The sequence below is a fragment of the Penaeus japonicus genome, unplaced genomic scaffold (assembly GCF_977035675.1).
Source record: "Penaeus japonicus unplaced genomic scaffold, GWHDUDI00000001_assembly GWHDUDI00000007, whole genome shotgun sequence".
Classification (NCBI taxonomy): Eukaryota; Metazoa; Arthropoda; class Malacostraca; order Decapoda; family Penaeidae; genus Penaeus; species Penaeus japonicus.
In genome coordinates this window covers 22,869,774-22,884,773 of record NW_028234409.1, presented here as the reverse complement: position 1 = coordinate 22,884,773, position 15,000 = coordinate 22,869,774, and the positions used below count along the sequence as shown (strand labels likewise).

At 37.5% G+C, this 15,000-nt stretch overlaps 1 protein-coding gene across 7 annotated transcripts in view; it reads left to right on the top strand.

Annotated features, from left to right (window-relative positions):
* The window catches only part of Tmem63 (transmembrane protein 63), a 28,349-nt gene that overhangs the window by 7,625 nt on the left and 5,724 nt on the right, over positions 1 to 15,000 (top strand). For 2 of the 7 annotated variants that reach the window (XM_043021315.2, XM_043021316.2), the window contains exons 2-16: positions 12 to 209; positions 1,350 to 1,432; positions 2,992 to 3,024; positions 3,997 to 4,134; positions 4,383 to 4,574; positions 4,976 to 5,161; positions 5,910 to 5,990; positions 6,624 to 6,750; positions 6,980 to 7,239; positions 7,539 to 7,689; positions 7,973 to 8,166; positions 9,012 to 9,206; positions 9,609 to 9,745; positions 10,095 to 10,378; positions 10,581 to 10,850. In XM_043021315.2, the coding sequence (XP_042877249.1) occupies positions 12 to 209; positions 1,350 to 1,432; positions 2,992 to 3,024; positions 3,997 to 4,134; positions 4,383 to 4,574; positions 4,976 to 5,161; positions 5,910 to 5,990; positions 6,624 to 6,750; positions 6,980 to 7,239; positions 7,539 to 7,689; positions 7,973 to 8,166; positions 9,012 to 9,206; positions 9,609 to 9,745; positions 10,095 to 10,378; positions 10,581 to 10,850 (2,529 nt within the window). Of the gene's footprint in view, positions 1 to 11; positions 210 to 1,349; positions 1,433 to 2,991; positions 3,036 to 3,996; positions 4,135 to 4,382; positions 4,575 to 4,975; positions 5,162 to 5,909; positions 5,991 to 6,623; positions 6,751 to 6,979; positions 7,240 to 7,538; positions 7,690 to 7,972; positions 8,167 to 9,011; positions 9,207 to 9,608; positions 9,746 to 10,094; positions 10,379 to 10,580; positions 10,851 to 12,195; positions 12,278 to 14,796; positions 14,845 to 15,000 lie in introns of those variants that run through there. The other 5 variants (XR_006223531.2, XR_006223530.2, XM_043021319.2 and 2 more) reach the window with 5 other exon arrangements.

The window sequence follows — 15,000 nt, the reverse complement described above, 5'->3', positions numbered from 1 at the left end:
TTGTGCTGCAGATGGATCCACAGGGGGACATGGACATCATCACGCCCTTCCCAACAATATACCCGCCAACCGACGACTACAGCGACCTCAAAGTAAGCCCCGACAAGAAGAAGTGCAACCAGTATGTGCTCCAAAACAAGACCCACTTCATCTACGGGGGCTACGAAGGCATTCCTGAGAACTTGTTGATTAACTTTCTAGGATGGATTGTGAGTATTGCTCCTCTTGAGGTTTCTGATTGCATGTGTCTATGTGTTTTTTTTTTTTTTTTGGGGGGGGTTGTGTGTATGTGGGTTGTAGGGGATTTATATGTGGGTGTGGGTGGGGGGGGTTGTGTGTATGTATGTGTTTGTGGGGGGGGGGGGGGTAGAGGGTATGTGTGTGTGTGTGTGTGTGTGTGTGTGTGTGTGTGTGTGTGTGTGTGTGTGTGTGTGTGTGTGTGTGTGTGTGTGTGTGTGTGTGTGTGTGTGTGTGTGTGTGTGTGTGTGTGTGTGTGTGTGTGTGTGTGTGTGTGTGTGTGTGTGTGTGTGTGTGTGTGTGTGTGTGTGTGTGTGTGTGTGTGTGTGTGTGTGTGTGTGTGTGATAAGGATAAGCCAGATTTGCGGAGCAGATGCTATGCCGGGCTTATAGGCACTGAAGCGAGCCTGCCTGTGCCAGCGTGTGCTGACTCTTGAGGGAATGTGCCAACGAGTGTTGACTCGACCTGAGCTTGGTCCTTACCCAACGCAGTGCCCAGCTACTTCAGTAACCGCCAGGTGACAGTGGAAACTCACGAGTTTGGACGGGACTCGATCTGCCGACCACGTGGATGTGAAGTCAACACGCTACCAATGAGTTAAATAGACGGCTTGTGCGTGCGTGCGTGCGTGCGTGCGTGCGTGCGTGCGTGCGTGCGTGCATGCGTGCGTGCGTGCATGTGTGTGTGTGTGTGTGTGTGTGTGTATATATATGTATTTGTATGTGTGTGTGTGTGTATATATGTGTGTGTGTGTGTGTGTGTGTGTGTATATATATGTATTTGTATGTGTGTGTGTGTGTATATATGTGTGTGTGTGTGTGTGTGTGTGTGTGTGTGTGTGTGTGTGTGTGTGTGTGTGTGTTTTGTGGGGTGTGGATTGTTAGGTGTTTGTTTAGGTGTGTGTTTTTTTGTTGTTTTTTTGTGTGAGTGTGTGGGTGTGGGTGTGCGCACGTGTCTGCATACCTGTTGTATTTTTCAGAGAATGATATGCATTTAAATTACTATAATTTTACTACATGATATCCCTTTTTGCTTTTTTACTCTCTTTCTGTCTCTCTCTTTCTTTTTTTAGTATATAAAGTAATTAAAACCCACAACACTTTATTTGCAGCTGCTCATGTGTCTTTTTACGGTGTTGAGAAAAAAGGCGTGGAATTACGGCCGTCTGGCGCTTGTTCAGAAGTATGAGAGTAGGTGAGTAAGAGCCTGACTGTGGGCGTCCCTCAGGCTTCACCTGACAAGGTAGCTGTCCTTGAATGAGATTTTGCTCTTCATTTGCATCCTGTCTTTTTTTTTCATGTTTGATATTTATTTATTTATTTGTTTCTTTATTTATGATGCTGGCTGCTTGTGATTCCTTCATCCGTTCATCTTTTTGAGCTTATTACGTTTTCCCATTTGCACAAGACATACCCTGCTGTAAAGTAAATTGAGATGTAGTGTTAAAATGTAAACTTTCATATGTTTACTTTTTTACGTCTTCCTGAGACCCTGAGATCATAATCCTACACTCGCTCATACACACTCACTCGCATATGTCATTTTGTACAAACAGCGGGCTGCTTTGTTTCATGTCTTGATTCTGTTAAGCCCAGTGCACATCCAAGGAGGCTTTGCACTTTCACTTTCTCATCGAAAGGAATCTGATAAATGTATTCAGCGGTTTGTTTACTTTATTAGCTCATTACTTGAATTGTTATGATTTGTATTCTCACAAAAATATTATCCTCAGGTAATTATGCTAAATGTCTATGTAACCAATTCTGTATTTTCAGTAATGATTGAAATATCAGACTATTTAGTCTAACAGTTAGTAATTCATTACTCATATTTCAGTTATATATACCTGTAATAATAGACTGTATATATATATATATATATATATATATATATATATATATATATATATATATATATATATATATATATATATATATATATATATATATAAAGAAATTGAGTCAGAAATTAAGATAAGAATATTTTGAGGCAACAAACTCTTTTTAAGAGAAATCCTAGTTACCTTTTCTTTCACTCTTGTAGCGTATTGATGCACTAGTACTCACGTAAATAGATTTTTGGGAGCAAACCGTAAAATACTCCCAACTCATAAGTACCAGTTGAATTCATGCCTTTTGACCTCTTGTATTATTTATACTTTTAACTCATGTTCTTGCTTTCCGGTTTTGTTTATTTTGTGGAATTGTAGTATAGCATTCTTGGATGTTAGTAGATTTTAGGCATATACATCTAAAGATTATGTACAAAAGGTAACCAATGAAATAATATTGAGTGTGTTTTCTCCTATTTTATCTGTGATAGTAATTGAGAAAGCATGCCTTGTTACAGAATTAAAGTCCTTTTATGTATATTTATTGATTTTCATTATATGATGTTTAAATTTTATATATATATATATATATATATATATATATATATATATTATATATATATATATATATATATATATTTTTTTTTTTTTTACATTGTGTTTGATTTTCTCCTTTCCAGCTTTTTTTAGCACAAGATTTAAATTACAGCAATCACACCCCATGACATTATGATTTTAGCTTTTCCCTGTATTTGTTTTCCTTGCTTATAAGAATGAATTTTGAGAATGGCTAGCTTCAAGTAGCTTCTGTATCCCAGAATGGTAGAGTGTGCATGCTCTGCTAGTCTTAAGATCACCATTATGTTTTTTCATCTTCCTTATTAACCTGTGCACTTCTTTTTTTTTATTTCTCTCATTTCAGGACAAAGCATCTTGGCTTCAGTCAGTACAATGTGTAGGTTCCTAGTATGTTTTTATTATTATTTTGTTGTTTTTCCTGTATTTCCTGCTTTTTAAACATTAGAGTTACTAATGTTATCTAGCCTTTTCTATCTTTTTAAGGGCATATCTTGTAGGGGTTTTATAGTTGAGATGGACAGCCTTTCAGCCTTGTGCTACATATTAAACTGAATTAAATTGAATTATTAATCACTTTAAAGTAAAAATACAATTAAAATTTTGTAAGAAAGAAGAGAAAATAACAAATCACTTGACTTGATGAAGTATTCCTACTTTTAGTAGTGTTGCTGGTATACCTACTGGTGGCATACATTTTCAGGTCACCAATCTTGGGTGTTAGACTTTATACGTGATTTCAAAAACTAAACTTTGAAATTCCAATATCCTCGTTTATTTTATTTTCCTTTGACATATTTCCTTATTTTTCACCCAAATATGATTGCTCTGTTATATTTTCTTGAAAGATTATCTGTTAACCATCACAATTTAAATGCTTGTCTAATATCTGGAAGGCAAAGTTGAGGGGTATCTTATTGCAAGCATCTCATTGAGGGGGCTGAAAGATACAGTATATCTTCTAGTAACTTTCATACATTTTATTGCATAATAACACTGTATGGCAATGTAAGTTTGAATTCTCTTGTAAGTAGGGTAGGTGGGGTTAGATACGGTGATTTTGTGTAAGCACAAAAAATTTCCTCTCATATCCTCAACATCTTCATGAGCAGAGTAAATTTGTTTATTGTATTATGGAGTTGAAATTATTCATAAAAAGTATTATTATTAGAGTCAAGTAATTGGATGGAGAATGTAAAAGTAATAACATGCATGTATGAGTATTGATTACAGAAGCAAGAAACAGACATAACATTACAGATAGTGTTTGGAACATTACTTCAACTCCACCTCCTTAAACCCTACCCTGGCCTACCCTCACTGATCTCTCTACACCTGTTGTCTTACGCAGGTGGACGCAAATCTTTTACGGGAAGGACAGCGACATGGGTAAGATCGCCGGGGAGAACGACTCCGTGAGCTCCCTGGAGTTCAACACACACATTGACAAAGGGCTATTTTCGTGGATTCCGGCCCTGTTCAAGATCAAGTGAGTGCATGGAAAGGAGATAAGGTTGAATGGCACATTGTTGGGTTGTTGTATGGAGATTATTTGGATAGTTTTTTCAAGAGTATATTTAGTGTAGAAAAATGTAATTAATTTTTTTCTTTTTTAATCATCTCTCCACTTTTCTGCTCATCTCTTATAATCTTTTCTTCCTTTTTTCCTCCCTTTAAAAAAAAAATTCATCCCACTGCAACGCTACCTCCCATCACATCCTTTTCTATCCTTTGCAGAGACGAGCAAATCCTAGCCAAGAGTGGCAAGGATGCGGTGCAGTACTTGTCCTTCCAGTCACACATCATTGTGTACATGATGATTGTGTGTGTCATCAGCATTGTGATTGTGCTGCCCATCAACTTCCAGGGGACATTGGAGGGTGGTGAGAAGGAGTTTGGCCACACCACCATGGCTAATCTCGCACCTCAGTGAGTATTTTGAGACCCTCGTTTCCTGTTCTTTGGGCATGGGTAGTCGTATATGGAGGTTGGGGAGAGATAGGGGAAGGCTTGTGTTAATGGGGTAGGAATAGACTTGATGAGTTAGGGATAATTAAGGAAATGGGTTGTAATTTTGACATCTTTTTTACTTAAAAACAAGGAGCAAGTTTGACTGAGACCTATGTTTTGTTTAGCTATTTTCTTTTTCTCTTGTTGGGATTAGGGGAGGAGCTGGAATTAACTTCATTTAAGGTAAGGTCAATTTTGAGGAAAGTAAACTTATCTCCCACCATTCCTAGGAAAACAAATGAAGCACCATAGGGAAGAGTTTCAATACCAAAGCTTTCCCAGCTGTAAAGACACCGATGTAACCACCCTCTCTCCCACAGGTCTCGGCTTATGTGGGTCCATGTGACACTGGCTTTCCTCTTCCTCCCGCTTGGCATCTTGTTCACACGACGATTCTCCAAGAAGCTGGAGCTGAGGGAGGTAGCCACCACCGTCTCGCGCACCATCATGATCACCCATGTGCCGAGAAGGTCTTGCCATAAAGACACACTACTGAGACACTTCCAGTAAGTAGTTTATGAGCATGAGTGAGAGTGGGTGGAGAGATTGGGAATGAAAGTGTGTGTGTGTGTGTGTGAGGGGGGTTAATATTCAGAAAGGTAGTATGTGTATGTGTGTGTATGTGTGTGTGGATTTGTTATATTCACAAAGGGAGTATGTGTGTGTGTGTGTGTGTATGTGTGTGTGTGTGTGGATTTGTTATATTCACAAAGGGAGTGTGTGTGTGTGTGTGTGTGTGTGTGTGTGTGTGTGTGTGTGTGTGTGTGTGTGTGTGTGTGTGTGTGTGTGTGTGTGTGTGTGTGTGTGTGTGTGTGTGTGTGTGTGTGTGTGTGTGTGTGTGTGTGTGTGTGGAAGTGTGTGGAAGTGTGTGTGTGTGTGGAACTGTAAGTGTGTGTGTGTGTGTATGTGTATGTATTTGTGTGTTTGTGTGTTTGTGTGTGTGTGTGTACGTGTGTGTGTGTGGAAGTGGGTGTGTGTGTGAGTGAGTGAGTGAGTGAGTGAGTGAGTGAGTGAGTGAGTGAGAGAGAGTATGAGAGAACAAAGGATATGGGTTATTGATGGTTTGTTATATTCAGAAAGGGAGTAAGTAATGGTTTGGTGTATGTAACTGTGTACATGCCTGATACACAATAAAAAATATATGTGTCTATTAGTAATGATTATTTTTTTGTTTTATTGATATTGTTAATGTGTATTCAAATTCATCTTTCATGCTCATTTAGATGTTTTTTTCTTGTCTTCTCCTTATTCCAGGGAGGCCTACCCGGATGTGGAGGTTACAGACGTGCAGTTTGCGTACAACATTCGGTCACTCCAGGCCTATGCAAAAGAAAAGTAAGCTAGATGGATATTTTCAGTTTCACTTTTATATACCTAGGTTTATGCCTGGAAAGTAAATGAGTAAAATTACATGCCCCAAATATTTGAAAAAATTATGAATGGTATCTCTCCTCTATTCTTTTTTCTCTCTTTGTAGAATACCTGATGCAATATTTGGAGTGAAACAGAAAATTATTAATTTCCTAAATCATTTATGGATAGGTCAATTTAATAATCCCTTTGCGAATGACCTCCATTATAGCCATTAGCATGAGCAAACACCCGTGTTCTGACTCGCCCAGTTTCACCATAAGCGACAGTGATTTGCTTCACACACTTTGGTACATGTCCTTTTAAAAAAAATTCTAATGGAAGTCCTGCCTGTTGTAGCTTTTTACTTTTATGTAGGTCTATCCCATAGCTAACTCAGAATTATATAAAATCACTTCATGAATATTCATTATTATCTTATTATCTGAATTAGCTTAGAACATAATGCCAAGGACCATAATCCATTCAGCAGCTCAAGGAACAAGATTATCTAGACAATAAATCACAGTAGTAAATTTTAAAAATGTAACCTGCAAACTATGATAGAGTCTCTGCATATTTGTATACTTATTCTTGGCTTCATGTCTTATATTATAGGGAAGTGGCTCATAATGCAAGGATATACTGTGAATCATACATGAAGGAGACTCACAGACGGCTTGATATGAGACCATACAAGGGCGGCGTTGTGTGTGTGTGCTGTGACATCTTCGGCTGTCCAAAGGTAAATTTGTTTCCAACAGTCTAATTGTAATGCTTCAAAGGATGTTTGTCAGATGAAGAGAATATTAAGTATGTCTGTATTTTTGAATCCAGTATTACTGATTCACACACATATAGAGACATACCTAGAGATGCATATACATACATGGGAAAGCACAAGTGTACTTACTGGATAATAACAGTGTTTTATAGTTTGTGATATTTCACTTAATTACTTCCTACCTCGGCAGGTGGATGCCATTGAATACTACACAGAGGAGGAAAACCGCCTGGCCAATGAGGTGGAGAATGAGAAGCTGAAGGCCCTGCAGAGGCCAACTGGTGTGGCATTCGTGACTTTCGACAGCATAGAGAATGCCAAGAGGGTCCTGCAAGACCACAGAGCCAAGTGCGACTGCTTTTATAGCCCCCCCACGTCCTCAGCCTCGGTCGACCTCAAGCCTCACAACTGGATCATCAGGGTTGCTCCAGTGCCTGATGATATTTACTGGTGAGGTTATGAAGGGCCAAGGGTCATTATTTTAGAATCTTTCTTGTTGTGTGAGTATTTTTCAATGAAGAAATGTATCTTAATGTTAAGAATTACAACAAAACAGATGCTTTAATTATTGTTATATTTTGAATTGAATAACATTATTATTATAAGCATGATTATTATTGTTGTCATTATAGTTATTGTCATTAATTTTTTTTTTTTTTGTTATTATTGTCATTATAGTTTTTACTATCATTATTATTTTTTTTATTGTTATGATGATTATTATTATTTTACTCTAATACAAACTTCAGGCACAACCTGTCGGTCACCACACGTCACTGGTGGCTGAAGGCAATTCTGATTAACATCATCTTGTTTATGGTGTTGTTCTTCCTCACAACACCTGCTGTTATCATCAATGGTCTAGATATCGTTCCTCTGACTGGGCGACTGAGCAACATGGTGAGTTGATTATCATTTTTGTGTGTTGATGGTGCATATATTTAATCACTACAGATATGCTAAAGTATCCCCTATATGTGTATGCTAGATATGCTAAAGTATCCCCTATATGTTTATGCTGTGATGTCATTTTTTGCAGAACATACCTTGGATATTAAGTGGCACGTGACTGTCTTATTGTTGTAATAGCCATTGTCTGTATGAGTATTTTTATTGATTTGCAGATATTCTTTAATTTTTTTTCCTATAAATATTTATCATGTACATGTTTCTCTCCCTTCAGAGCCCAGTACTGTCTGAGTTCTTGCCCACCTTGCTCCTGTGGACTATGGCTGCCCTCCTGCCTGTGATCGTGTCCTACTCCGACCAGTTCATGTCTCATTGGACACGCTCTGCCGAAAACCACTCCATCATGAGGAAGACTTTCGTGTTCCTGCTCTTCATGGTCATCATCCTGCCTTCTCTGGGACTCACCAGGTGATTACCAAGGGATGGCATTGGTGTGTGTCAAATGTCCTTATTGCAGACTGTGTTGTTATTATATACATCAGTTGGTTTCTCACATTTTGGAAAGTTAAGTTTTCTGTATGAGGATTCTGAGTGATTTAGAGTTGTCTGTATGCACATTTTCTTTAGAGTATTTGGTAGTCCTCAAACCTCTACTTTTGAATATGTTTTCACATTGATGGTATTTTAAAAGTGGTCATCTCTATTATATCTTCCACCTATTATTTATTTTTTTTTATTTTTTTTTTTTCATGTCGTTATTTTTCAATCATAAAATTTCATAGAGTTTGATGATACTTTTCAAACTCTATCTATTTGTAATGCCCTCTTCTACAGTACTCATCCTAGCTAAATCTTTCTCAACACATTTTCTTGGGACCACATTCATGACACTTGCCTTGATGTAATCCCACCCTCTACACAAGTTCATCTTTATTCATAGGAGATCAAAAGTAATTTTGTAATCCTTATTGGAAACATAGCAGAACATTAATCTGATACTCTATTAAATATTAGTTTTACAGATGTTTTGTAGCCATAATATGTATAATTTCTTTAACCCATTCACGCCGGGGCCATTCCGGCTTTGCACGGTCGCTATACCGAGGTTTTCGAACGCATCATCCGAACGCTTCGAGATTCTCGGGCGCACGGGCCGCGAGCCTGGGCTGCCCGCTCGCTCACCCTGAGCGCCGGCCTTGGCCAGATATCTCGTCGGCGGCGTCGGACGCGAAAACCACGAAACGTGTCAGCACGTCATCCGGCGTGAGTGGGTTAATATCAAATTTTCATGCAATTATATTTGATCTTTACAGTGCCAAAGGTTTCATGGAATGGCTCATCCAGTCACAGTCTCAGAATGAGACCTTCCGCTGGGAATGCATCTTCCTCCCTGATAATGGTGCGTTCTTCGTCAATTACATCATCACATCTGCTTTCATCGGAACATCACTCGAGTTGATTCGATTCCCAGAGTTGTTCATGTACATGGTTCGTCTTGGGCTCTCCAGGTAAGTGTTGTGCCTTTTTTATTTTTATTATTTTCTATTTATTTTCTTCTTTTCTCTTTTCTTCTTTTTTCCTTCTTCTATTTTTCTTCTTCTATTTATTTTCTTCCTCTTCTTCTTCCTTTTCTTCTTCTGTTTCTTTTGTTTATTTTTCTCTGGATGGTTGAAATTTGATTGTAGGATATGGCAAAATTTGTTTATTTTATGTCTGCTTGCCTCTCCATCAATACATATCTAAATTTGCATACCATATCAAAAGACATTAGATATATAGAGAGATTGCAACATCTTTTTTTTACATAAACAATATGTTGGATAAGTGTTGTGCTTGCAAATTTTGTGATGAATAATAACATCAAATGATCTGAGTTACTTATATCATTGTATCTGTTCTTGCGTTTGCAGATCTGAAGCAGAGACTGCAAGTGTAAGAAAAGCGATTCTGTACGAGTTTCCCTTTGGCGTCCAGTATGCTTGGATGCTACTGATTTTCGCCATGACCATCATTTACTCAGTTTCCTGTCCTCTTATCACACCTTTCGGTATGTAGTCCTCTTAAACCATATAGTCAGCTGAGATGTTGCCAGTTATCCAGGTGAATCTGTGTGGAATATATTTTTCCCTAAAAGCTACTGTATTTCTTTTTGAATGATACTTCTGGTATGCTACATTCTGTTTCTTTGTATTTAACTGGATGAGATAATTTGATTTTATAAGAACTGTGTTCTGTAATGTAATGGAAAGATTCTTTAAAAGGTAAATTTACTTAACGAAAATGCTCATCAATGTTCCGTTGATGTTATTTCATAATTTTTCTTACTTTTTCAAGTTTATATCATGATTGTACATTTTGATTAAGATGAAATTACTGACGAACCTCTCTTTTTACAGGTACCCTGTACATGATCTTCAAACACTTGGTTGACAAGTATAATATATACTTTGCCTATGGGCCTTCAAGAATTAACAAGAACATTCACACATCAGCCATTAATTTTGTGATAGTTTCAATTGTGTGTTTGCAGTTAAGCCTGCTTTTCTTCTCACTTGTGAGGCAAGGCTTGAAAAAAGATATAACTATATACAGCATAATTCTGCTCATTATAACATGTGTTGTATTTATCACACACATTGCATTCCATTGGTTCAAGGATCTCAGCCCAGTGGAATACAAGGTAGGTGTTTATCTTTTTTGTATTTTGTGTAAGAATTTTTGATGATTCATGTATATATTTTTAAATTCTGATATTTCTTTACTTATGTATTTTAAATATTTTTTTGATAGGAATAATTACATTGTTTTCGTTCATTATATTTATGGACTGAGTTATGATTAGTGCATTAAAGTGCGATTGGTGTATCATTCATTACCCACAGAAATTTGGAAATGGAGCTGCCAATGGAGATGCTACGTCAGTCAATGATGACGAAAGCACAACAGAAGTGGCATGCCAATTCGTGCCAGCTGTGTTACGAGATGCTCCTAGTGGAGTGGAGAGCAGCTACGACTACATAAACCAGCCACGGAGCTATGGCACACGGCCCAGAGACGAGAACGGGCTGACGAAAGAAGCAGCCATTAGGAGCGATGACGACAGTCCAAGGGCCAGAAGGTCTAGTCTCTATCAAGATTATTCCCAGGCAAAGGTGAGTCATCTTAATTTTGTTCTTTCTGAGTATCGTTATAATCATCACTGCTATTTATCTAGATATTTTTTTGAAGTGGAGACTTAAATTCTCTGTGTGGGCCTTTTTCTTTTAGAAGGGAGTATCTTGATTATTGTTATGCCATGCTGTTGTGATATCATGCTGACTAGCACTGTCTGTTCTAGGGTTGCACACTTGATTATTGAGTGGATTGTGCTTGGAGTTTATGTTGATTTGTGTGAAAACACTGTTGATCAATTCTGACTTAACCCATTGACAGTGGATGGCATGATTTGCTGCCAAGGCAGAGTCGGTCGTAGACGCGGATAACACTGTGCTAAACAATGTAAACCCGCCATCCAACTGTATACATATTTTATTAAAACTGCGATCAATGGGTTAATTTGCATAAGAATTTGATATGACCTTGTTTTTTACATGAAGGTGCAGTTTAGTTTCATATATTGTTATGTAGTGTTCAGATGTTAAGCTCAGAATATGTGCCTAGTGTAGGACTTTTGCATGCCTGAAATCAGTAAGTAACAGGTAAATACAGGTAAATATCATTAAAATTATATATTACATATGGTGATGTTTTATATTTCATAACCACGTAAGACCTCATACTGTCTATATACCTGCATGTTCTGTTAGTATTTAATTTGTGTCTGACATGAGAAAACACAAGTATAGAAATGGAAAATTATAAATATTTTTTTTTCTAATGTCATTGGCTCTTGTGTCTTTTGCCCATTTCAGTGCACTCAGAACTACCTGTCAAATGACCTTTTTTCCCCTCTTAAAGCACACAAAGAGATGCCATGCAAAGTTCCTTCTGATCGTATTTTTACCATTTGTCTGGAGAAAGTTACACAGTATATTGGATTTTAATTCCTATGTTCTTAGAAAACTAGAGCATGTTTTTTTTAGGGGGAAGGGGTTAGAATTTCAGGTAATTAACCATAAATCAAGAGACACATCTCATAAAATAGTTTGATTCTTTGCTTGAACTGCAATTACTGATATAATTAATTAATCTTAAACCAAATAAACTTCATTTTCTCCTCATTTCTCTCAAGAAGTATTGGGTGCAATTTGCCCTCCTCTGTGGACTGTAACTTCCATGTGCATATATGATGTAATATCACATACATGAAATTATTTGATTACATATATGTCTAGGGCATTTTTTATGCAGTCTTGTTGTGAAGAGTCATACCCTCTGGCATATGAGAATTTTTGAGAGAGCCATTTTGAAAGTCTTGAGTTCCTCTTTGCATAACATCTGGCCAAATGAAACAGCACCTTTTGTATTCTAAATCTCCATCCCTTCCACATCCATTAGCACCTTGCTGCTCCAGTGTTGGTACAGTAAATAATACCAAGGACAGTTTCACGGATAGTACAGCTAAAGGGCAGGGGCGAAGGTACGTCATGTTTGTGGTTGGCGATGTGACAGTCGCTGGTTTTGGCTATTCTAGGTGCGTTTTTTGCTGCTACATCCCTTGCTTTGTCTCTAGAAATTGCTTGAGTTCTATATCGAGAAGAGGGACATGAGTAGTTATTATATTGGCATTGTAAATATTGATATTATTGTTCTTGTGCTTGTTAATTTCATAATTATGTCATTCCTTTATTTCAATTTCTTATTAGCAATGCACAATATATATTTACAAGAGAAGAACTCTTAAAACTCCTTTTCAATATGAACATTCATCCTTAGAATGTTTGAATGCATTATCTTTATACAGCACAGCAAAGTGATTGCTTCGGCACTCTTCCAGATCTGCTTGCTTTCAAGCCCCAAAGGACTTGTGTTCTATATTTAAGCACAATATGGTGAAGGCACAGGGCACAGAAATTATTGTGATGTTTTCGTCTCATAATGGAGAGTGTAATCTGTAAAATTCAAAAATACAGAGTAGATAAGAGTGATTGTTTAGTTTACTTATGTGCTACATCTGCATCAGGTTGCAAATTAGTATGTCCTTTAACCCATTCACGCCAGGGCTGTTCCGGCTCTGAATGGTCAGAATGCCAGGGTTTTTGAACGCATAAGCCTAATGCCTCAGGATTTTCGGGTGCACTAGCTGCGAGCCTGGGCTGTCCGCTCTTTCACCCTGAGTTTCCTTCCTTGACCAAATATCTTGTCGCCGGTGTCTGACCCAAAAACCACGAAAAGTGTCAGCACGTCATCCAGCGCAAACGGGTTAAGGGTTGATTGCACCTTCAGTACATAGAGACTTGAAAGAATAACTGGTAAAGATAAAAAGAAGACTCAAACCCACAGTTTCAAAATGAAGTTCAGAAAAAAAAAACTTGTATATAAGCTGGAGAAGAAGAAAGGGACTTATAAGTGCTGATATTGCTTATTTGGAGTAATTGTTGCTTAGTTATATTTGGCAGAGCTGTAAAGCTGTTTGGGTAAAATATTTGTTATCTTTTTTTGTGCGACTCCTTGATCAGAAATAGCTAGATAATTGCAATTTGTCAGATTAACAGTTGAAAATAATGAGAGAAATTTTGGTGGCTACCATTATCTTCTAAAACTAAAGTTATGATGATAACTGTAACTAATAAATGTAAATGTAGTGACCTTAGTATTCCCATGATTCAAATTGATATTTCAGTGCCAGATTTCACAATAAGATTTTCCCTGAAAACATTAAGGAAATATTGAGAAGCAGTTTTTGCTCCCTCAAATGGAGACATACAACTCATTGTGCTTATTTATCATGTAGGCATGTTATATATTTGATATTTTTTAATATTCTAATTACTTTGTGTCATAACTGAGTTTGTTTAAAGTCTGAGAAGGATTTTGTTATCTTGCCACTTCGTTTTAGTACCATTTGAACTGTCTGAACTCTCACTTATTTCCCCAATGGCATATGCTTTTCATTTGAAGGCAGCTAATATGGCAACCTTATCCAACAAGGATTTGTTTTAACGCTCATAAGAATAAGAACAGCATATTTTAGGATGATTATTATGAATAGAAGAAAATTGAGTATAATAACCCGTTCCCGACGGGACCAATCCGGCTTAAAAAGACCAAAATTCTGGGACTCTTGAATGCATAAGCTTAACGCGTCGGGATTCTCGGCCGCACTGGCCACGAGCCAGCGCTGTGCGCTGGCTCCTCCCGCGTGCCGGGCTGGACAAAATAATGCGTCCCCGGCGTGTAGCCCAAAAACCACTAGACGTGATATCTAGTCACCCGTCGTTAACGGGTTAACAATGCTGAAATTTTAAAGCCCATTCAGTTACATTTTAGAGAAGAAATGCCTGGGTCAATGTAGCAAAATATTACTATTGTGTTGTTATAAGCAAAGCGTAATTTGGAATAATTTACAACGCTATAGCTCCTTGCTATATTAGAGTGTGCTTTATGCAATGACTTTATGCAAATAGTTCTTTATATTGTAGAGTCATAGCAACACAACTTTAAACTTATTAGACAATAAATTTCAATTAAAAGATTTTGTGTGTTATACATAAATGAAAAATCAACAAATATCATCATCTAGATGTTTCTGTTGGTTAGCAGTTTATGGTTGTTTGCACTTTAGTAAACTATGATTATACATTTCTTCATTTTGACAAAGTAGGTTTGGTTCAGAGGACAGGTCAGTCTGAATATGTAGGTGTTGTGGTAGGTTTTGCATAAGGGTGTTTATGGTTTTGTAAATACATAGTTTTCCATTTTGTGTTTTTTCTTTAGTTCTTCCTTTTCAGAGATGGTTTGTATCAGTTTATGATTTGTCTTGTGGGCCCGTTAGTCTCTATAGGTCCAACTTGGTGACCTTATTTTGGGTAATGTCTGATATGTGGGGGAATATGTTTTACTATGCCAAAATACCATGCATTTATAAACTCTTAACCAAATGCACCTGAGCTACATACATGAAAGACGTATGCCAATTCTTACAAATTCTTTTTTCAGCACCTAGATGACCTAGTATAAAGAGTCTTCCTAAAAATAGTTCTGAAGGTAAACTCCAGCTGGGGCAGTGAAAGCGATCTGGTAAACTGTGTGCCGCTTTTGGCTTGGTCTTCTGGCTGTCTGTGCTCTTGTTTTCTCTCTGGATCATATGGCTGGTGTAAAGGGGCTAAAGAGTAGCTACAACTTTGCAGTACAGTAACAAAT